We start from the raw sequence: 25413 nt of genomic DNA, 5'->3' as shown, positions 1-25413 counted from the left end.
CAAACATGAACAAAGAAGTAGATAGCAGTGCTGTGGAAGGGTAGAGCAAAAAGATCTGAGCTTCTCTCCAGGAGTGAGGAAAGAGTCTCTTTCTGAGAATAAATTATCCAAGAAAAGAGGAGAGGAAGAATGTTGAACACTGGCATCTCATAGTAGATGGTCATAAAGTCACTTCTTTTCAGGAATCAATGGCACAAAAACATTGACTAATAAAACATTTTATGTCATTGGGGAATCTCTGGGAATAAAATTTTATCGCAACAATATGCTAAGAATATAGCCCGAAACTCTCAAAGCACAAGACTACTGCTTTCACAAGACTTTCTGCCTCCATAGGCACCCATCAACTTCTGCTTCTTATTCATTCTTTTCTCTCACCCATCTCAACAGGCATTAAATGTCCTTCCCTCCTTCTCTCTATTGCCCTTCCAGCTGTACCAATCTAGTAATAGCACTGTCAGGTTAATGTTTCCCAAAATGTACTTTGAGTAATGCTGGCATAAAAATAGATATTTTAGGTAGAATAAGAACAAATTTTTAATAGTTATGAAATTATATTTATAAATGCCTTCTTTTTAAAATAAATTCAATTAATATTAGTCAGTAAAGAAATATACTGAATACAAGTAAAACATACTTTGGGTAACATCATTATACTAGAGGTGCTCTAAACTGATGATTTAACCTTTCTGTGCCTCATATTTTACTTCTGCAAATGAAAATAATTAAACCTGGTTCACTGATAATGGTGAAATGAAAATATCCTTAAGCGATAGCTGAGTTTTAACAAGAGATGATTACTTTTCCCCCCCTTTCTTACTGCTTACAGGTTGAACTTTCTGCTTTAAATTTCTATCTGGTCTTTATTATTAAAAATAAAATGTAAGAGGGCCTCCCCGGTGGTGCACTGGCGGTTGAGCACTGGGTTGCGAAGGCCTCTGCAGCGCCGGTTCGATCCTCTGCTGCTCCCCGGCCACCGGAGGAGGCTCCCACATGGCGCGCAGACCTCTCCTGCCGCCCGCTGCTCCCCTCAGCAGTGTACTTTGGTCCTTCTGCCTGCTCTGCTCCCCGCTCTGGCTCTGGTGAATTCTCTCACCCTCCCACGCTTCTGACTGTACCCAGTGCTTGTATAAACAAAAAACAAACAAACAAATAAATAAATAAAAACATGCCTCTATAAAAAAAACTATTAAAAAAATAAAATGTAAGATATTGCACATTGTATTTCAAATTAAAAGTTTCAGGTATTATGCATGGATGGACGGATGGATGGATAGATATGTGACAGATAGACATAGACAACGCTATACACAGATACATACCAATACAAAAAGAAATGTTATAATGTTGGCAGGAATATAAATTGGTGCAGCCACTACTAGAAAACAGTATGGAGATTTCTTTTAAAATTATTATAAATGTCATATGATCCAGCTGTTCCACTTTTGAGTATTTTTCTGAAAAACATAAAAACACTAACTCAAAAAGTTATGCACCCCTATGTTCATTGCAGCGCTGTTCACAATAGCCAAGATATGGAAACAACCTAAGTGCCTATCAACAGATGAACAGATAAGATATGGTATATACATATACACACAATGAAATGCTTCTCAGCTATTAAAAAAACACCAAAAATGAAATCTTGCCATTTACAACAACATGAATTATACTCAAGGTTGTTATGCTAAGTGAAATAAGTCAGAGAAAACAGTTACGGTATGAATTCATTCATATATGGAATATTAAAAAAAAAAAGAGCAAACAAAACAAAAACCAAGTCTTAGATACACAGACTGGCAGTTACCAGGAGGGGCGGGAGATGGGGAGTGGGTGAAAGGGTGAGGGAAGTCAGCTGTAAGGTGGGAGATGGGAACTGAAATATAATGAATTATGATGCTGCATGCCACAAAGTCATATAATGTAAATGAATGTTACCTCAATGAAAATTTATTTTTTTAAACAAAACAAAGTGTCAAAGACTGGAGATCCATTTTCTGCATTGTTACTCACAATGCAAATCCAGAGCTTTAACATTATAAAGCTTATTTGATAGATTCTCAGTTTATCTGGTTTTATTTCTAGGTGAAAAGGATCAGGAAAAGCAGAGGCTTTGAAACTTGAATACAGGTTACCTCTCCATTCCTCCATGTACTGGCTGTGTGACCTTCATCATGTAACTCAGTCTTTCCAGACCTTGGTTCCTCATCTAGAGATACCTCCTACCTCAAGAGGTTATTGAGAAAGCAATGTCTATGAAGCATGCAACAGCGTATCTTGCTTAAAGTAAGTGAAAAAACATGATTATTACAGTCATAACTTTCAAGTTTAATTATCTGCTACCCATAGCCACAAGGCATAGACCAAATGGGATGTGCAAAATTTTTATGGGTGCTGTCCTGGAGAGAAGGCATTGCATAAAAGAGAAACGTGTTTATATGTTGGAAGATAATAAGCACCAGGAAGAACACAGGTTTGTATATACAAGGTTTTAAAAAGACAGGAAATATACTGGACTTAAACTTCTTTATAGTCATCAACTCCATATTTATTGTGTTAAATCTGGACACTGTGCATACATTATGTATAGATATTGATGAAAAGATCAGACACTTTTCTGCAATTATTATCAGCAGCATCATTTCAAATGCTATCATTTGACTTTAAAGAAAGTTTTGTGTTAATATCTTTTAAGAAATATTCCATTAAATTCAGCATCCCATTAAGAAATGCAAATATTAGTTATTCCAAATAAGCAGAAAAGGATCTAAAAGTTTTATAACTCATATATAACTCAAATATGTTGTTAAAATGCATTAGAGGGCTATTAAAGATAAAACAATGAATACAATAATGAAGATAGTGCAAACTTTTAAACAACAATGCATTTCAATTTCTGGAAGGTGTGTAAACCACACTGGAAACTACAGTCCATGTGAGGCAAATTCTTGAAGGTCAAGTGCTTGGTTATAGTCAGTCACGGCTTCTTTAATCAGACCTATTTTACCACGAACTTGTGCTCTAAGATTATATACTAGAGCATCATTGGGTTTCAAAGACAGGGCTGTAAAAGAAAAGTATTTCAAGATATGTTTTATGCTAGCACTCGAAAACAGTCTCATTTTAAAAACAAACACCTTATATCAGAAGAACTTAAGGGTTTACTTATTTGAAAATATTTTGCTTAAAATGTACCTAAGCTAAATTAAAAATAGTACATCTTTCTAAGAAAATTAACTTGAAAAAAATGCAGTAAAGTGTGTGTGTGTATGTGTTTTTTTGAGAGACTTGCATTGTTTATGATTCCCTAATAATTTTCTCTATCTCAGATAACCAAAGCTTTAAGATATTACATGAGAGGAATCTATATTAATTACACTGAAGACATGATATAAAATATCAATTCTTGCGAACATTTAACTAGATAAATAGATTGGATAATTTTCTTCTTTTGCATCTATTTGCATTAATAGTTGTAATCTTACTCCAAAAAAGTTACCCCAAAATTACCTTTGTTAAGGTCTTCTTCAGCTAGTGCATATTGCTTTAAGCAACAGTAGAATTGTGCTCTGTTAAAATATGCTGCAGACCAAAAGGGACAGGTTTCAACTACACGTTCAAAATCTTCTTTTGCTTTTTCATATTTCTTTAATACTGTATTTGAAATAGCTTGATTCATGGCTATGTATCCATTTTCTGGATCAAATTTTAAAGCCTTTGAGAAGTAGTTGCTGGCCTATAAAATATGAAGATAATGTTAATTTGAATATATTTTAATTGGTAGCTATACAGAAATTGAAGCACTATCAATATAAAATTAAGGTCAGGGATAGAGCAATGAAATAGTGGAAGCATTTCATCCCATATGATAAGGAGATGCATTGTCTGTAAAGAAGGTAAAGATCAATAAAACTGACCAAAAGTTAGTCTTCTTCTCATTATCACCGTGTGTCAGCAATTCTACACAACATCAGTGATAAAATATTACTGCTAAGACAAAATGCTCCATTCCCCAACCCTTACACATACATATCCCACATCCCACTACAGCACATATACCATAACCCAGTATATATGCATACATATAATATATATAAGAAGAAAAATATATAAAAATATATAAACTAGAAAGTTAAATAAAAACTGATTCACCACCACAAATAGCTTAAAATGCTGTTTAGACATTTTAATGCTCAAGGTAGGAATCTCTTCTTTAACTCCATGATTCATGAAAATTTCACTCCTACCTTAAACATATTTTAAAGGGAGCCATTTTTAATAATACAGCTTGCTCTCCTCAATTTCTTACTAAGCAATTTTTCCAAAACACAACACAATCTTCCTCCCATCTACCGCTTCCTGGTCCATGATTTCGACTCTTGCTAATATTGAAGATGGCCTCAATCTCACTGGATATTTCCTAGTAGTTCTTCCACAACATTTCTGTCACGTGAACACATGTAATCTCTCCTGTCAAAACTCTCTGTCCTAGCAACAGTGTGTCTCCCTACTTTTTTGTTCTATTTCTCCAATAATTTCCTCAGTGTCCTTCACTGAACTATTTTCTCTATTTGCGTTTGCCATGCAGTTGTCTTTAGTTGACTTCCACTGTGCGTGAAAGGAAACCCTGACAGCATGGTGGGCAGAAACTCAACCACAGCCAGGTTTCTAGGCTCAAATCCTGGCTCTGCCACTTATTATGAACACTTCCTATGAAACTCTACTTGTAGAGTTTTATCCGTTACCTTCCTTTACAGGTGAAGAAATTGAGGCAAAGACATAGGTTACACCCAGGTAATCTCATACAGTCCCACACATATACTAATAATAATCTGATGCTTATATGATACTAAACTAAGCATTTGTTACTATTAGTATTTTCTTATTTATTTTCTATTTCTTCCTCCAGAAAATTTAAGCTACAACCAGAACAAAATCTTTCTTTGTCTTGTTCAGCTTTCCAATCCTCAGGGTCTTACTACCCAGCACATGGCAGGTACATTATATAATATGGGGATTGAAAGAAAAAAGAGCAAAACAGAATCAGGATTACTTGCTAAACTTGTCAGCAAAATACAGGTAAGAACCATAACTTCTTAACACATTTATGTGCATCAAAGATCATGTTATTAAAGAGTATGGTGACAGTATTGGATGGCAGAGAACAGAAGTTAAAAGCCCCAGAAAATGCAAGCAATAAAGACAACTTTGTAAAATGAGTATATCATCTTACACAGAAAGGGCTGAGAAAAGTTCTGAGAAACACAGAGCTTGTATGGAAATCTTCCTGGACCAGGTGAAGGTAGAGAGGACATAGTGTCTAGTCCTTTGCTATAATAGCTTCAGAGTGACCCCAACATGAAAAGTTACTATAGCCCATGCCCCACTCTCCCACAAGAATCTCTGCTATTATTCCAGAAAAATAATTTATCTCATTAAAATGTAGTAGCAGAAGAGTAATTTTTCTGCCTTCATTGTAAAACAAGGGTGAAAAAAAGCTCAATTTTTGTAAAGATAATGAAATTCATCAAAAAAATTGCTGCAATACAGCTAAAATTCTAAAATAACATTTTAAAATGAACAAGGAAAAAAACTGCTATGAAAGTAACTGCATTTTTAAAAAATCAGACTAATAAAGGAATTAGAAAAGATGTGACCTGGAAATGGAATGGAACAAGGAAAAAAATTAAAAAGAAACCTGAATTACAAGATCCACAAAATGTATATGAAAAAGCACAGTAAAGTTGTAAAAGAGAAATGTGAGGAAGGCAAAGAAAATGAGAAATAAATTTAAATTTAAATATTTGAAAAAAAATTTTATTTGAAAGTCAAAAGACATCATATATAATCTATATATATGTGTGTGTGTGTGTGTGTGTGTGTGTGTGTATACACACCAACTTTATGCATCTTGGTATTCCTAATGAAGAAAATCAAAACAATGAAAAAAATTTCCAATGAATTCAGCTTTTCTGAAAACTACTATTGAAAACACACACTGGGTACCTGATAAATGTGACCCCATGCCTCGGGGTAAAACTTTTTACTGCAAAAATCTTCGGTTATCCTTACAGAAAGGATTCACAGAAAAAGAATGAAAATCAGGTTGGCATCAGATTTCTTGATATCAAATTATAATATCCCAAAACAGAAACAACATTTACAAGACACTCAAGAAAATAAGGGAACCAGGGATTTCAAACCCAGACATGCTGCCTTAAGAGATAAAGATAAGCAACAAGCTATGAAAGTGAAAATAATCAAGGAATATTGTTCCCAGGACTCCACTAAAGAACTAATTTCAGACAACTAAGGAAGGATTGCTTAGAAGGGAATCTTTGGCAAACTGTCTGGTGATGAGGACTGAATATACTTAACTAGAGAACTAAGACTAAAATTTGAAATAAGCATAGCAGATAGTATACAAACATTTAGTCCTCTGACAGTGTAAGATAATGAAACTCACACAAAATGGGAGAGCAGAGTAAGTAAGTGGAAAGTTAGCTGACACAATAAGCTCAAGCACATTTAAGAAATCAAACATACAGTTTTTGAAGAGAAAATGCTATTAACTAAAACAGACTAGAAGATGAGAGGAGATGAAAAGATAATTTTATTGTTGTTCACAGTCGAGAAACTGATGAAATAAGGAACTAAGGATATAAAAATATTTTTATAAAAAGTAATTACTAGAGCAAAACTGTACACCTTACTAACAGAAAAACTCTGAAAAAATAAAACAGACCCAGAATAAATTACTCAGCAGTGAACTTAATGTAGTTTATACAGTTCGAATCTCCAAGATGAACAGCTGAAATTTTTATTTGTTGGAATGCATTTTATTTGTTGGAATGCATTGTTGTTTCAATAATAAATATGAATGTGGAAAGCACGTGGTAGTTTAAAAATATAAAATATTTTTTAAAAACTAGTAAAATATGACATAAAATAACAGAACTAAGACCAAACATATTGATCTTGCCAAAATTTAAGCAGGCTTTACATACATATTAAAAGGTAATTTTTTTTCAAATTGATTTATAAAGCAAAATACAATTTTATGCTATTTAAAAGAAATACATCTAAATGTTGAAAATAAAAGTAAGGGCAAAGGAATACCAGATAGAAGCAAACCAAATAAAACCAGAGCTTATAACCTATATGTCAGATAAAGCTGAATTTACTCCAAAGAGTCTTTAAAAAAATAAAATAAAGAAGGGCACATGTAATGCTGACAACTACAATTGACAATGTATATTCAATATGTATAAATATATATATGAAAGAATGCAACAAAATTTTCATAAAGTAGAACTTACAAAAGATGTAAAGAAAACTACAGAGGACCACACTAATTACAGGATTGTCGAATAAACCTTTCTCAGTTCAACAGAAATTAATGAGGAAAAAAAGGGTGGCTATAGACCAAAAAACAATTATAAGGTAGATCTTATACATATATATACTGTTGTAAGATATGCATCTTTAGAAAGTCCCCTGGAATTAAGAAAAAAAATGTCATATATTGTCAGTAAAAATAAATTTCAAATTTTGAAAATATAAAAGCCTTTTCACCTGGATTTTTTAAATACCCTATTAATTTATTCTGGAGTTAAAGGGAAATAAAATTATAGGTGCAAAATTTGGGGAAACAAAAACAAAAGCATTACAGATCCAAATATATGGAATAATGCAAAATGCAATACTCGGGGAAAGACATAAAATTACTAATAACATACCTCACAATAGAAACAAAAGGATAACAATAAGTGAATTTAACTTCCAAATGAAAAAAAAATAGACAAAGAACAAGAAAAAAAAGAGTAAATAAAGATTAAGAAGTAAAATTTAAAACACTTGAATCATGTGAATGCATTCCAGTTCAAATAAAAGAAATATAGCATATAAAAAAAAGTCATCTAATAACCAAACACTTTTATTTCAGACATTGTGAACTGAGATCCAAAAAGACCAAGATGTCATAAAATCAGAATTCACATCCAGATCTCCTTATTCTCAGTAAGTGACTGCAATTTTAAAAAGGTGGAAATTAATATGAATTAAATAATCACATCATGAAAGAGGGTCTTAAAGAAAGTCTGAGATTTAATTAAATGAGCCCAAAGAACAGGAGATTCCAGCCTGAAAGCTGGTGACAATGGAAAGCAGTGCAATTGCAGACACTTGGGGAAGTCAAAAAAACATTTACTGGACAAATGTTATTACCATTTACTGGTAATAAGGAGAATAAATCCATTACAGTTGTAAACATTTAATAAATAATTATAAACATCCTTATGAATGAGAATATATTTTGAAAGAGAAGATCTAGTGAGTGATTAACCTGACATGTAAGGATTGCATTTTGAAATTATGTAGAACAAAGAAAGCATTTAGTGTCCAAAAGAAAATGTTAAGGAAAACTCACATTACCTGGGAAAACTGCCTGTGGTGAAAGTAGATATTTCCTGCATTAAAGTAAGCCAGCGAGTACGTGGGGTTTAAAGAAATTGCCCCTTGATAGTCTTTCATTGCATTCTGTTGTTGACCCATAAACTCATGAATCACACCACGATTTGTTAAGAATTCTGCTGTAGTATTGATCTGCAATATAATAGTATGAGTATTTAGCATCTGGGAATAGTATTTATCTCCAATTTCATGTCTGCAAAAATGAAGGTTATGAAATCTACTTGCGGGAAACTAGTAATTTTATAGTACAGGTAAAACCCCATTTGAGCAAATATTTTGAGAAAGAACTTAGTATGAAGTCGGTTCAATGTCAACACTTTGTTGATTTGGTTGCAATAAAACAAATAATCTTAGTACTTTACTTAGTTCCTTTCCAAAGAACAGACACGGGATAAAACTTGTTTAGCTATATTAAGCTGGAGGAGACATTAAATAGTTAACATGTTTATTTGTCCTGTGTACTAGCAATTATCTTTCAGCATTTCTTGAATCTCAAAGATTATAATACCCACCAAATATCTATAGAAACAGCATTTAAAAATATAGACGTAAAGAAGATATTCTGTCACTGAATCCAAAATTTGAGATTTTTATTAATCTGGGGAATTGTATTGGTTTTTTTTTTTAGTTCCCTCAAACCTAGATTAGGTTATTTTATGTTTTATATTCACTTTTATTACAAAACTATACTGATGTTTCCACTCAACTATAAACTATATTTAATGGGAGGCATCAACATTTGTCAGGGATTGCTTTTTGAATTTAGGTTATAAAATCGGCAAGTCATAATAATGCCTCATCCTAGGAATGACTTGGGGGGAAAAAACATACAAACATTTCCTGTGCAAGTCACTTTAAAAAGACAATAGAAAACTTACTTGGCCCTATTCATTGAAGGTGTTAATTCATAATGATAATATTAGTAGTTTTTACCTTTATGGCAGCATTTATATCCTGAATTGCAGCAAAATAATCACGCATCTGGAGGCAGACCACAGCTCTTCCTTCATAGGCTAGGTAGCTCTTTGGATCAAGTTCTATGGCAATGGTAAAATGGTTCCAAGCCTTCTGGAATTTTCCTTGAGCCTAAAATGATTTTCCACTTTATGAACAAGGAGGTAGCTCATACATGACCAATGTTTATGATTCTAATCCAGTCAAATAAAATCTTTAGTACAGGTAGCTTTATACTGAGCTAAATCTTTTTTTTTTAAATAATAAATTTTATTTTTATATTCCCCATATAATTGCAACCCCCTCATTCTGACCCCAATCCCTCCCCTCCCGCCACCCCCCCCCCAAAGTGTCTCTGGTTCATAGTTTTTTGTTGATTTTGATTTTCACTTTCTTATAGTTATTCATTTTCCTGGTCCCTTATTTAAGTTTTCTAGATTCCTGCTATGAGTGAGACCATCCAGTATTTTTCTTTTTCTTTCTGGCTTATTTCGCTGAGCATGATCCCTTCCAGCACCATCCATGTTGCTGCAAATTGCATGTGTTTATCTTTTTTGAATGCTGAGTAATATTCCATGGTATATATGTACCACATCTTCTTGATCCAGTCATCTATTTTTGGGCATTTGGGCTGTTTCCAAAGCTTAGCTATTGTAAATAGTGCTGCTATAAACATAGGGGTGCAGGTGTTCTTTGGAATTGATGTTTCTGTGTCCTTTGGGTAAATACCTAGGAGTGGAATTGCTGGATCATATGGAAGCTCTATGTTTAGTAGGTCCAGAAATCGCCACACAGCTCTCCATAGTGGTTGGACCAGTTTGCACTCCCACCAGCAGTGCAGGAGAGTTCCTTTTTTTCCACATCCTCGCCAACATTTGTTGTTGCAAGTTTTTTTAATATGTGCCATTCTCACTGGTGTGTGATGGTATCTCATGGTAGTTTTGATTTGCATTTCCCTGATTACAAGTGATGTTGAACATTTTTTCATATGTCTGTTGGCCATTTGCATTTCCTCTTCAGAGAAGTTTCTTTTTAGCTCTTCTGCCCATTTTTTAACTGGATTATTTTCTTTGTTGTTGTTGAGTCTCATCAGTTCTTTGTAGATTTTTGTGATCAGTCCTTTATCATTAGTGTTGTGTGCAAAAATGTTCTCCCAGTTGGTGGGGTTTCTCTTTGTTTTTGTTATTGTACTGAGCTAAATCTTGATACTTTAAATGAGGAAGCAGGCTGTACTGTGAATATCTTCAATTGACCAAATACCGCCAAGAAGTGAGGCTGACATATTAATTAAAAGAACTCTAATTGGGGGCCTCCCTGGTGGCGTAAGGGATAAAGTCTCAGTGCTATTAAGCTATCAAGCTATCACCAGCCATGAGTTCGCGCCCTGGCCAGGTAGTTAACCCACGTGGCACAGCAGACCTCTCCTGTCTCACCCGCTGCTCCCCTCAGCAGTGTATGTCAGTAGACCCACCTGTTCTGTTCCCCGCTCTGTTTCTGGTGAATCCTCTCACACCCCGCAGCTCTAGCCTAGACTCCAGTGCTTGCATACATAAATAAATAAAGTAAATCTTAAAAAAAAAAAAAAAACTCTACTTGTCAGAGTCATCTCTTATACCAATTTGGACAACATAAAATCATGGTCTCCAGTAAAATGCCAATGCTTCTAACAAATAATTACCAAAAATTTATACTGAGCTTGACTCACATGTGCAGGGATTGCATTTATATGCTTAGCATTGAATCTCCAGTTATATATAATATACACAAATAACTACATGTGGAATAAATAAATGAATAAATGAATAGTGTAAAACCTACTTTGATAAATTGTAACAGCACCTGGAATTTTAGGATCACAATATCTAGTCACAATATCTAGTCTAATCTCCAGTTATATATAATATACACAATCAAATAACTACATGTGGAATAAATAAATGAATAAATGAATAGTGTAAAACCTACTTTGATAAATTGTAACAGCACCTGGAATTTTAGGATCACAATATCTAGTCCATAGAAAATGCATGCAAATCTACCACATGCTTAGACCAACCTTGGGGTCAACTGAAAAAAAAAAAAGCCAAGAGAGGGGCACCTTAATAGAGATATGTCATGGTGTTTCCTGAAAAGATTAGTTGCATCACAGGAAGGCAGTGAGTTGATAAAGTCAGCATGTCCCTGCGTCTGTTTTCCATTCTCATGGGCTCAAAAACTCAACTTTTCAGAATCTCAGAACTCACATTAACCAAGCTGAGCCCAAGACTCTTACATAAAACTAATAAATATAACTAACAAGATAACTAGATATTGTTCGTTTGCCAGCAAATCATCTTCCTCCAGGTAAATCATACACAAAGCAAAATCGTCATCACAAGTTTGTTTGATAAGCAAGGAAGAGGGCAAATTGAGATTAGCATATTAGGATATGAAACTACAAAGAGACTAACAGTGGGATTGCCTGTCATTTGTTCTGAACAACACCTGTTTTGCTCACATTTATATATCCCCAGAGCTAGGCAGGAAGTAGGAGAATCTGTAAGTTTTTGTTGAATGAATGGTCACTCATTCCTTGAGCAGTACTTGCATGGGCCTAACGTTTTTTTTTCAGTCCCTCCTTTCCTGATCCAATCCTTTCTCATGCTGGTGTGTTTTCTAATTCTCTTCCATGTTGGTATCGCCCCGGTGAAATCTTCACCATAAAACACAAATCTGGCATGACTGCTCTTGCTAGCACTAGTTATATTTTTACTGGCCTGCAAAGTCATCGCCTCCAGTAACTGCTCAAATCTTGCTTCTTGCCACTTCACTTTGCCTGTCCATAGCGCTCATCCACTTAGGCCCTCTGTCTCTTTCTCACAAGACTTTCTATTGAGCTCTTCCTGTTCTCTACAATTCTGTGTCCTAGCCCCAATCATTATCCCTGATTAATTGCTAATCTTTCATGCCTTAATTTTTTAAAAGATTTATTTATTTATGCATACAAGAGCTGGGGCACAGGCCAGAGATGCGGGGGTGAGAGGATCCACCAGAGACAGAGTGGGGAAAAGAACAGGCAGACTGACTGAAATACACTGCGGAGGGGAGCAGCGGGAGGGACAGGTGAGGTTTGCCTCGCCATGTGGGTTTCTCCCTGCCTGCGGATTGCTTCATAGTGCGGTGATTACCCCCTTGCACCTCCAGGGAGGCCATGCCTTAATTTTTTTAATTGAGGTCACATTGTTGTGGATACTTTGGAAGTATAGGCTTCTGTCCCCCTCAGGAACTGACACTGCATCGTGATCCTTTACCCCTCAAACAAAGTTGGGTTCCTTTGTAAGTTGTCTTAACAGCCATTATTTTCCTTCATTGCATTTATTATGAGAATAATTAAATATTTACATGATTGCACAATACTCATCTTTTCACTAGGTGGCAAACTGTATGAGAAGACCTAAGTATATTTTCTTCATTGCTGTATCCTGAGCCTAGAAAAGTCCCTGTTCTATATTAGGTACTCACTAAATGCCCACTGAATGCAATCATGAGCATGTTAACACATTTCATTAGATTACCATCAGCTCTAGTTCCTTTGAGAATCATCCTGTCTCCTGTTTGAGAATCATCTTGTTTACCCCAAGAGTGTCAGTACAACTTTTATTGGTGCAAATTGGCACAATTACCATTGTGAGTATCTGACTCAGGTTGGAGAGACCCAGAAATCACTCTGAACCCTGCTTGGCAACAGTCAGGGTAGCACTCTCCCATCTTGCTGAAAGGACAAATGCCTGGTGTCTTGACTCCCCCCACCCTACCCCCCATAGTCTGTGCCATTTGGACAAAGATCTGGATTCAGAAATCCCCATAAAGTGGTTGCCTGACTGAAGTCCACAGCAGAACTCTCATATGTTGTTAATTCCCTTTAAATTTTTCACAAATTCAGTAGTACAAAACTAAGACACCCCAAGGTATATGCTAACAAATGCTAAACAAATGCTAGGAAGTTCTCACATGTGAAACTCATCAGGCAAAGTTTAAAGTTAGTTTATAAGTGTGGGTCTGAAGGAGTAGGGGTGTAGGCATTAAAGAAACTTAGTTTCAGAAGATTTCTTTTGAGTGCACGCCATACCCAGAACAGCCTCCGTGGGGCTAATTTAGCCACTGTCCCACTGTTACTCTGGATACTAAATGCAAGGTAAGGGGGGAAACGTTCCTAACCAAAGAAATGACAGCAAAGGGCGGAATAATTCTATTCTTGTCCAAAAGGTGCTTCATGGCACAAAGTGTTGCTATATAATATTACCTGCAAATTATAGCCTAAACTAATTCTGGCTTTTGTGTACGTCGGATTAAAATGCAATGCTTTCAGAAAGTCCTTCTGTGCCTGCTTGGTGGCTTCGTCGTGACCATATTCCATGTAAGAATTTCCCCGTCCAACGTAAGCATCCAGAAAACATGGGTCAATTTTAAGAGCCCGGGTGAAGAAATTAACAGCATCTTCAAACTCTTTAATTCTGAAAACAAATGGAAGTATTGATACTTTCTGGTGTTACAATGTGCAAGCTTTTCTGAGCCATGGTTTTCTTTTAATCTAGAAAATGTAGAAAATTATAACTAGTTTACAAGATTGTTGGAAGGAGTAAGTGAAATAGAGGTGTGAAGTTGAATTCTCCACATTACATAGTTTTGTAAATGAATGGCAGATCAATGAAAGTTAGCACTTTTTCATAAGGATTTGCAGTGATACTTATTTTCAAAAAACCTTTAATTTTATTATCCATCATTATTATTGATGAAATTCACTATTTGAATAATATTAAAATAAATTTATTTATATATATTTAGTGTTTCCTTTTATGATGAAAGGAACCAAAGTTTCATCACACCAAAGTCCTTACTTCAGATCTTTTAGAAAAGTAGTCCATTGCATTGTGGGCACCAGGAGAGGAAGGAAGAAAAGAGGTAAAATGCATTTCATTTATTAACTTGTAAGTAATGTGACAATATATGTTAACTCTATCTCTCTGTCATCCCGAATTACTTTCTTAAGGTAGAGTGAGGGCTGCTGAAGGGATTAAAAATTTGTTCATGGGCAGATAAAGTTGACTTTCCAATCTACTGCATCTAATAACAGCATTTAACCTCAAAAAAAAAAAAAAGAGAGAGAGAAAGTCTATATTTTTTAATAGGATGAGAGCTAATATTGAGGAACTGCTTATTAGCTACTTTGCTAAATACATGTGCTACTTCTTTTTTTCATCAACTTTCATTGATCTGCCATTCATTTACAAAACTATGTAATGTGGAGAATTCAACTTCATACCTCATTTTCACTTACTCCTTCCAACAATCTTGTAAACTAGTTATAATTTTCTACATTTTCTAGATTAAAAGAAAACCATGGCTCAGAAAAGCTTGCACATTGTAAATGACATAATAAATACCAACTAAGGAGAAAAGAGTATACATCTGAGATTCAAACTCAAGTAAGCCATACTGCAAATCCATGCTTTCTACACAGTTATCTCTCCCACACATTCTTCGCCTTTAATGTGCTTGTAGTTGGCACAAGAAAGCCAGTGAGCTGGTATCTCAATAGTGTAACTAGAAGAAAAACCTGGGGTTCAGACTTAATCTTGTGCATGTACTAATTTTTCAAATTTGCTATAAGAATCAAAGGATAGCACGTGGAAAACAGCACAGAGACCCTCACCAGATAAAGATTATCATCTACTTTCCACTCTCTTCATTACTTTTGAGACTTCAAAATTTAACAAGATGCTTCACTACTATGTCAGTTTCACATGGAAATGCCTGTGGAATATGTAACTAGTTCTAGAAACTATCACCCCCCCCCTAAATATTACTCAGGAATAACTCTTAATATAGTGTTTCCCAAACGTTAGTTACTCCTTTGTGGAAGCTGCCCTCTTCCACCTACTGAGTCACAATTTTTATCATAAATAAAAATTCAGTATCTCTTCCATTAACAGAAGGTAACCATGAAAATAAATATTGGAGATGGATACTGTGATCTGCAGAAAACAGAAACCTGAGGATGGCATCTGACATCACCCATTACCAAGTGTCAGAAAGATCTCAAAGAGCAGCTCCTGGATGATCCTTTCTTCCTTATGTATTCAGAAGGTTTGAAAATAAAATGTGGGTCTGTTTCTCGCAATGTGATTCATTTTTTTTAACTCTTTGACCACACCATGAAAAATAATTCAGGTGTTCAAGATAGTTGCTCCATGTTTTCGCAAATACTACCCAAAAGTGGTGCATCAAGCCTTCTGCTGAGAGGTAACACAAGAATAACAGGAAAGCTGAGTTCTGCCGTTACAGACAGGAGAAGGTTAACATTCACATATGTGAATCAGTTGGAATCTTCTGAGTAAACTCTGTGACTTGTTCCTAAGAAAACACTGGCTCTTCCCTCCAGCAGTTTACAGAGAAATTGTGCTCCCCTTTCTTGATGCTGACATTATTTGAGAAGCAAAAGTTCACTGAATATTGGGGTCAAAATACCTGTACCTTCCTTCTCACTATATACTGTAGGAAGAATTCTAAACACAGATGACAAATTATTTATCAAAAAGACAGTAATGATTTTGTACAAAATTATACAATAATTTTAATCTTGTATGAAAGTATAGGTTTTGTGTTTATATTTTTATCCATAGGTAATTGACTCTGTTTATGATGCATATCTATGTAACTATGTAACTATGTAAACCGAAATCTCCAAGGCAATCTGAGTTCTTCCACATACTCCCCAGAAAACATTGAATGTTCTTACTATAGGAACATCTAAATAGCATCATACACACCACCCCTATTACCTAGAGGGAGATTAAAATCCTTTGGGAGTATATATGCTGATATAAGTTTTATAAAATATAATTTCACCTTTGCTATAGACTAACCAACTTAAAAAAATGGGGCCATAAATTATTTTCCCTCCTTATCTTATTATCAACACTAATATTTAATGAACAGCTAGTTTTTTCAGATTAAATAAATAATCATAGAACCTTAAAGGTACTAACTAAGTTCTTTAGAGCAGATGGTAACTAAAAGTCAAATGCAGAGTCAAAGTCAGAGAATCCCCAAGCCCCTGCACCAACAGACAGGAAAGAATAAAAGAAACAGAGCAATTTTCTTTTTCTGTAGCTCTGTATATCACAAAGCATCCTGTAGATGGAAATTCTTGTTAAATAATCACAAGGAAAGATGTGGCAGGGAATTTACATTATATCAGGATACATGTTCATCAAGACATAAATTGTAAGGCACCAGGTATCACAGGTATAAAAGTAAATTAAAGAAGTTTTTCTAAAATACGTCCATATAGATCTAAAATTCTGCAATTGCTGACTGAAGGTGTGTGATTCTCCTCATGGTGCCCATTAGCTCTGGGTCATGCCCTGAGCTTGCACCTGGCCACAGACGCCAAGGCCACTGCATTTCCCAATGAATCACATTCATGACCAGATGTGCACTACTGAGTTGTCCAAATAAGTCATAAATACCTCCCAAAACTGAAGAATGAGCCTTGCCAAGTTAAAGGTTCAAAAGAAAATGATGCAAATGTAAAAAGAGCAAAATAAAAGTTTTATGCAGGGCATAGAACTGAGTAATCAGACTCTCCCTCTGCGATGTATTTTTTTCAAAATCTAAAGGTGACTTTCTCAAAGAGGTCTAAAAATTAACTCTCCCCTAACACTCTCAGGGACCAAATTGGGCAACAAGTAGGATATTCAGCCTAAGGAATGTTGTCTCCTAGCAACTACAAGAGTGAAAAGCAGGGGGGATACACAGAAGCACACTTCAAAAGTCTTCAACCCCACGAGTTCAAAGATCAAAGCCCTAAAATTTAAGATTTATTCCTTATTTAAAATTTTCCAACTGGGAGAAGTTTTATTTTCTCCACAATAAGATGCCCATCGTCAAAATTAATATCTACAAGCCACGTGGCCATTGTGTAAGTATGTTATAGCTTAGCTTGAAAAGCAAGAATATTTTTCCTGAAATAAATATAACTGGTCACTAAACATTTCTTATTTTTAAATTCAATAAAACTGTTAAAACCCCAAACACATGCAATTGGGACTGTGAATTATCAGGGCTTTACTGTTGACATAAATTCTACTTTCATGAAAGGACAACAGAGACCCTAGTCAGGGGATAAAAGTTGGTGATTTGGAATTACAGAGCAGAATCAGCTTAAGGAGGCGCCATCTTATATACCCAGTGATTACATTGTATAAGAGATGGGGAAGTGATACATGGAGAAGTTGACTGACTAATAGTTTCTAAACATAGGAAAGACATTGAGAGAAATTTCAGATTCTGTTTTTAGTTTTAAGAGAACTGGAATGACCTCAGACATTTTTGGTCTGTGAAAACTCCCCCACCAAAACAAACACATCAGTCATCATTATTCCATCTCTTTTTAAGAATAACAATTACTTAAAGAAATGGGTTGTACAAAAGGTTGCTGGATTAAAATAAAGAGGGTGACTCGGTTTGGGTTTCTGCATAAAATTAAAGGCCAAAGACCAGGTTAGGCATTTTAAGCCAAAGACAACTTCAAAAGTTCTAGTTATTAAGTTCATAAAAATTTTTAAATCTCTATACTATCTAGGGAAAAGGTGCTATACTATCTAGGTCCTAAAATAATTCAATTTATGTTCTACTCTCTAAGCAGAATATTTACATAGCCTAGTCTACTATCTAATTTCCTCTTCCAATTAACTGCTGTTGTTTCTCTCATGAAAATAATGCTTTCAACTATTACTTAACCAAAAACATCTTATACCACATTAAGAACGTGATGTATTGAATTTCTACGTTTTGAAAAGCAAAATGACCAGAAATTAACTTTTAGATGTCAAATGTATTTGTAGAAATATAAGCATTATAATTAACACAATCTAATACTGTGTTATCTCAGAGTAAATTTTAAACTGATCGGCTTCTACATTTGAGTCACATGTAACTGTATTTTTCTCCCCTCCTACCACTTGTTTTTACAATCATTCCAGAAATTGATAATAATGTTTTTAGTAATAGGTTTTTTGCAATTTTATTGTATTTTGGAGACACTTACTGGCATTGTTTGAACTTGTTTTAGATTGAGCATTAAACTTTCTAAATGTATTATTTTCTTGAAAAGATGTTATTTTAAACCACCTTCTCTTCAAGGGAAAGGGAAAGTTAGTTCCATTTTAAAAACAAAATAAATTACTTGATTTTACTCTAGATAGCTTAAGTTATGCATGATTTTATCCTATGTCTCACCAAGGTCCTTTTCCAGGAAATGCATGGGCTTGAACAGCTGGCTGCTCCCAACATCCCAGGCAGGTGTTTGCTGGCTCACTGGACTACAGCTTATTAGAACACAGAGGGTGCTCACGACACCCTCAGCAATAGGGATTCTAGTGTCTCTTCCTATTCTTCACTCTGTCTCTTGCACAGCCTTTTCTTCCATTTCTTTTATTCTCCTATTGTAATGCTAAATGTCACAGTCTCCCTTGCTCTCACTTCCACACACGTCACACTCCATACCTGTGATGGCATATGGCAGTGGCTTGGCAAAGATTCACACACGTCTTCATCAGTGTAGCTTGTTTAAAATCCTGAAACAGTTTCATAAATTTTTGTTAATTTTACATTATCATTTGTGCTTTCTTAAACCATCTTATAACTCTGATTCTTCCAAGAATATACTTAAAACTAGCATTAAAATATACATCTTCCTAAAACTTGAATTTTTTCCTCTAGTGTTACATGTAGTGAGAATCACTGGGGCAACAGAAATCCATCCCTGAAAATTCACTCATAATCTTGTGCTACTGGCTCCACTTCCAAGGCAGACACATATCCTGTGGTTTTACCTGCTTTATGAAATAAGATTATCTCATTTACTCCCAGTGCAGCCCACAGACTTCTGCAGCTATAAGAAAATGGAACTTTACCTGGAGAGAACCTCTGATGTTCCCATGTGATTATAGGACAAATGGAAATCCAGACCCAGAGAAAGGGCAGGCCTGGGCTTTCTGTGTGGATTAGGTAAAAGTGCTCTGCCTTTGGAATCCACACTTTTAGAGGGTGTTTTGTTTTATCCCGGAATCCAGAATCCTCCTAAAAGGGAGCAATGGAAATTCTAAACCCAAGATTTTGAGTTAGGAAAGTCAGCTGAGGCGGACTGAAATGGCCCTGGGGAAAGACTGTTTAAGAGAATTACCAGTGCTTCAGCCAAAAGAGATCCTGCCTCTGTGGCCCCCAAACTCCTCTATCAGCAAAAGAGATAGGGGGTCAGATGCTCCTAAGTCTTCAGTGCCCTACAAATGTATATGAAACCTGAAACAAACTAAGAGCACTCAACTGAAATTAATAATTTAAATAAACACCTACTTATCAAAATATCATGTCAACTGCAAGAGACGTGTATGTGTGTATAAATGATGTGAGATGTAGATGGAGTCTAATGTTTAACATAATGTGAGAAGGAGCCTAAGGTAAGCACTCAAAACTCGTGAAGGAATTTAAAGGTACTGATTTTACCCTGAAGATTGGGCAGGTTCAGTTGTGACCTCACTTGATTAAGCTACAAAGTGACCTCCTGTAGCAAAAGGAAGTCCCTCTAAGCTCCAACCGCACCGTCCTCTTTTCCTCTTAACATTTATGGGAGGAGAATGAGTTTCCTGCTAATACTGGGGTGGAAAAGGGCATAGTAGGGTTAAACGATGCACTCTGAGATCTTACTGGAGGAAGAGGGCACTACCCATAGGCCAGTCTACATACCCGACACCCTTCTCAGCTTCCTGGAGCATCCTTCGCACTAAATTGAACTATTTGGAAGAAAACAAGAAACTTATTGTCTACCTAAATATCTAGTTTAATCAAATATGCCACCTGGTAACTCCCTTAAGATGCCTTTTTTAATTAAATGTAGGCAAACTTACAAGTGTGAGATTTCATACAAACATTTCCATTAATTTTGGGAGTTGTTAGGAGTGACCAGGACCTTAAAAGTCTAAGAATACTGTTTAATTTTGTAATCAGATAAAATAATATCCCTTATTTATAGCCTATAATAAATCTATTTTGATTCTATATTAATAATCATTATTATGCTACATGATAATTGAGCATTATCAGCAACAGAAATAAATGGTGATATTAGCATAACTGAATAAAAAGCTAATCATAGTTTTTATCTTTTTTCTCTTCTACATTTCTTCTCTGAAGATCACATTAATCACTCATATACAAAGAAAATTCCCTTTACTCCCATCCCCTCCGCTGATGAGTTTATTTGTGAGCAATTTAAAAGTTTATTTGTAAGCATACAGTTTTCTTTTTTGCATCAGAAGGTGGGCTCTTGATTTCATTCCTTTCCATCTTCTTGGAAACTTATCCATCATATTCTTGCTATCTTCCATAACTTTTTTTTAAATACACAAATTTTTTTTAAATGCATACAACAACTGGGGTATATGCCAGAGGTATTGGGGGTGGTGGTGAAAGGAGTCACCAGAGACAGAGTGGGGAGCAGAACAGGCAGACTGACTGAAATACACTGCTGAGGGGAGCAGTGGGCAAGACAGGAGAGGTCTGCTGCACCATATTGTGGGTTAGCTCCCTGGCTGGACCTGCTGTAGTGGTAACACCTTGAAAGTCCTGAGACTTAACCCCTATGCCGCCAGGGAGGTCCATCTTCCATATCTTTAGTCCTTGTCTCACCCCTTTGTCCTAACGTGACTTCCCTCAACCCTCTCTTCCTGCAACCTACAGAAAGTCAAGTTTTTCTAGTTCAATTTCCTCGAAAGCAGACTCATTGCACACTGTCTCTGTATCCCCAAATTCAATCAGTCTTATAATTTCTGTTGTTTAATAAGGTCAATTTTATCTTATAAATTGTAATGTACTTTTACAACACTTTACTTATTCATTCATTTATTCTTATCAAAGTAACCTATGTATTCAATGTGCAGGGTCTAATAAAGCCAGAAATGTTTACTGTGGTCCCCTGCTCCAACCCTCTCCTTAGTCCTGAGTTCCATTCCAAAGAAAACTGTTTTCACATCTTGTTGTTCTGTTATTTACCTTCAAATTTCAGTACAACATGAGTATTGTACCATGTTATCATATACCACCATGCCACATACTTCCCCTCTCCAATGAGAATGTTAGTTTGAGGTGCCTAAATGTCTCTTCTTCACTACTTTTAACCTTGTGAAATTTTTTTTTATTCATTTACTTTCTTCCTGGTAGGTTTTCAAGAGGACAAAGCAATAAAAAAAAAAGTCCACCACCCAAACAGGCCAACCAATGATTTCCCAAATAATACCAATTGAAATGCTACCCTCTAATTCCCGATCAAGGTATTCCTATGAAGGTGATACAACTACCCACCATCTAATATATTTTTAGCACTCATTCTACTTAACTTCTTTGTTAATCAATCCTTCCCACTAATGAACTTTTTCTGGGTGGATTTTATGATTTTGCTCTCTCATCGTTCTTCATCTGTCCTCTAATTATCCAGTCTTATCTATCCCTTCATTGCTTTTTCCTCAGTATGAATCTTTTCATTGTTAATTTAATTTTTTTTAATTATTTTACTCTGCATAGAGAAAAAATAATTTTTGTCTTTTACTTATCTATTTAAAGTGTGTTTCTTATAGTCAGAACATAGTTGGACTTCTTTTTAAAATTCCAATCTAACATTCTCCTTATTTTAATTGATGCATCTTAACTATTTCTACTTAATGTATATATTGATATGGTTAGATAGAGTTGTCATGTTATGTTTTCTACTGCTCTCCTAGTTTCTGTTCACTTATTTTCCCTTTCTTGACTTGTTTTGCATTATTTCAATTCTTTTTTATATACTATGTTAATCAATCTACTGTCTTTTGCCTGAAGAGGTCACATTTGGGCAGAAACCTGACCAGTAGGAAGGGTATTCTGTGAATAGGAAATAAGGAGGAGGGGGTTCTGGCATGTTCAAGAAATGGCAAAGGTGAGAGTGGAGTGATTAGAGGAAAGAATGTTTGACAAGGAAGTCAGATTGGTGAGCGCTCAGAATATCTAGCGTCTCAGATGGCCATAGTCGAGAGTTTAGTTTTGTTTTTTGTTTTTTTTAAGTGTGATAGAAAACCACTGGAGGATTTTGAGCAGAGAAGTAGCTTGGTCTGCTTAATGTTTAAGTGATCTATTTGGCAGCTATAGAAAGAACAGCATGGGGAGGTACAAGAGCAGAAGCAGAGAGACTGGTTGGGAAGCCACGAGAGTAATACAGGGAAGGATTGTTGAAGTTTAAATTAAGAGGACAATGTGCCAAAATGAGAAATGGCTGAATTCAAACTGTACTCTGGCAAAAGAGCTGACTGAACTTGTTGGTGAATTAGATATGGGATGTGAGGGCTGGAAATCTGTTTTATTTATCTTCGTATCTTCTCTGCCAATGACAGTACCTTGTCTTATCTGAAAGAACACAGGAGTTGGAATCAAGTTGAACCTGATATCAAATCTTGCCCCAATACTTCCAGGTTGAAAGATCTCATTTAACATATTTTAATATCATCTTCCTCATTGTAAGTTACAATTATAACATATATAGCATTGCTGAGGACCAGATATATAGAAACTATGTAATAGAGCTATTTTTTTAAGAACTACACAATTATTTACTCATAGGTAAATCAGACCCGGCAACAGCTCAGATTCTCCAATAACTGAGGTCCTTTTGCCTCAACCCTCATTTTCCTCTCTTTTTCTACTTGAACATTGTGGCTGGCCCAGAGTACCTCAGTTTTTTCAGCTGCTTCAAATAAAGAGTTATTTACTTCCCCCTAACCAAAGAAATTCTCAATTGTATATCTCAAAGATATTTTCAGTATACGAAGACCTAAAAGAATTCAACTCTTGAAATTACAAGTCATCATCATGCCAACTGCCTATTCTCAGACACTCCCTTAATAAGAAGTAAGTAATTCTGTGGGAAAGAATCTCAAAAGATGATTCTAGAAATAGAAAAATAATACAAGCCATCAATGGATATAAAAAGAATAGAAGCATGTGAATGTTATCTGTGGTTTCTCAAAAACAAAGTAGCAAAACTCCTATTAACACAAAATTTCAAATTGCTTTTGAATTTTTGCCTTCATCAATTTCAATCCAAAGTTAAAACAGATAATAAAAATTAAGAGATGAAAATGAGAACAGTGAATTTCTTTAACTATTTTGTAAAGAATTATGTTTTAAACCACTTGTTTCTTCTACTGAAAGTCTGAGTGCCTATTCCCAGTAACCGATTCTGTGCAGTTATTTTCCAGTCCTGTGCAAAACAAACACATTTCTATTGATATATTTTCAATGGTAAAATGAGGAAAATTGTGAATAAGAGGTAGCACTGAGCAACAGGGTAAATGATACACAGATCATTTTATTTGCCAAATACTTGAATTTTGTGTAGTCAAATTATTCCCCTAGGGAGTTGATAATTGGTAAGAGATTTCATTAAATCAGAATTTTTTAAACATACTGGCTATTAATCTGTAATCAAAACAGATAAGCAAAGTACACAATTTTCTGCAAAGATTATATTACACAGTCAAAGCATTTCAATACAATACAATTTCAATACAAAAGTTGAATTGTTGCACATTAATATTCCCATTTGGCATCAAGAAAATATTTGTTCATTAGTTTTCACAAGTGAACATGCAAAATCAAGTGGATTAATTTTTACAATAAACAAAGGTTTACCTCTAATGCAAAACTGTACTGCTCTAGTTCTGCATAGATGAGTCCACGATTAATGAAGGTGTTTAATGTCACATTTTCTCTAGCATTAAGAAGAAGCACAATTCCATAATCTTTTAATGCCTAGAAATAAAATAATCACTTAAACACAAACCCTAGATTGGGGTCTTTAGAATCATACACATTGGCAACAGACAGGTATGTTTATCCCCAAACTAGGACCTCAAAGTCCTGTAATTTGTCTTATAATTTAAAGCTTCTTCACTGATAAATATTATGAATGTGGCTATTTTTTAAATGCCTGCATTTAACATGCTATTATTAAATCACCCTAAGCACTTTTGTTGTAAATAGGTCGGAAGGAAGGTGAAACTCCCTTGCCCCACTCAGTAGTTTCCCTGAATAAATTTTGTTATTAAAGAGAGGCACTTGTTACCTTTTGAGATTTAACTTCTTTTTATTGTTTTGTTGTTTTCCTCACTGAGGCCTAAGGTTTATGAAGGCAGAGCTTACCCATTTTGCTCACCAATGGAAATCTAGTACTAGCATTGTGACTGCACATAATGGGCATTCAATAAATTTTTGTTGCCTGAATAAATCACGAGTCAAAGAAAATGGATCTTAATAAAACTCACAAAAAAAAAAAACACTTATTGGAAAAAATACTTCAAAAATTAATAGGTATACTGGAAGAAGAAGTTTAAGACATTAGTTTAAGCTGAAAATTAATCCACTCAGAGGACCTTTCTCTACTTTTTTTCATTCACTGAATAAGCAAGTTTCTACTAGTCATCTATTCTGAATCAGGTCCTAGAAGTGTCTCAAATTTGGGGTGGAACTGAATCTCTTCACTCATTTCTACTTAACCTGTTGTCTAAGAGAGCCATAAGATTTGATCAGAAATGTCAAAATCATTTATGTCCGCAGCATTTGCTAACTGAAAATGCAAATAAATAGTATTGTACTCTTTGCTCACTGGTCCTCGTCTAGCGTTTCATAACTGTGCTCTTAAGTGTTTAAAAAAATTGTACAAGTAAAGATCGTATATGGAATTGTGGGATAATTACAAATAAACATTGCTGAGTCTGTAAAAATAATTCATTATTCTTATTTTAAAAAAAAACTAGAATGTTTCCTTTCATAGATCACAGAATGTAAAATTCATCAGATGCCTTAGAGATCCACTAAACAGCTGAGATTTCACGAAGGTCAAAGCACAGGATTTTTGCT

General features: G+C 35.0%; 1 protein-coding gene across 1 annotated transcript in view; it reads right to left on the bottom strand.

The window, feature by feature from the left end:
* Positions 1 to 2223: 2223 nt before the first annotated feature.
* The window catches only part of TTC6 (tetratricopeptide repeat domain 6), a 138199-nt gene continuing 115009 nt past the window's right edge, over positions 2224 to 25413 (bottom strand). Inside the window, 7 exon segments of the mRNA XM_037503224.2 lie at positions 2224 to 3064; positions 3511 to 3736; positions 8434 to 8604; positions 9406 to 9558; positions 13709 to 13919; positions 18976 to 19046; positions 24187 to 24306. Coding sequence (XP_037359121.1) covers positions 2925 to 3064; positions 3511 to 3736; positions 8434 to 8604; positions 9406 to 9558; positions 13709 to 13919; positions 18976 to 19046; positions 24187 to 24306 — 1092 coding nt within the window. The 3' untranslated portion in view covers positions 2224 to 2924.

This window comes from Talpa occidentalis, unplaced genomic scaffold (assembly GCF_014898055.3).
Source record: "Talpa occidentalis isolate TD23 unplaced genomic scaffold, MPIMG_talOcc4v2.1 talOcc4.11, whole genome shotgun sequence".
Classification (NCBI taxonomy): domain Eukaryota; kingdom Metazoa; phylum Chordata; class Mammalia; order Eulipotyphla; family Talpidae; genus Talpa; species Talpa occidentalis.
Note: the sequence above shows the minus strand (reverse complement) of the source record. Positions and strands in the feature narration are given on the sequence as shown.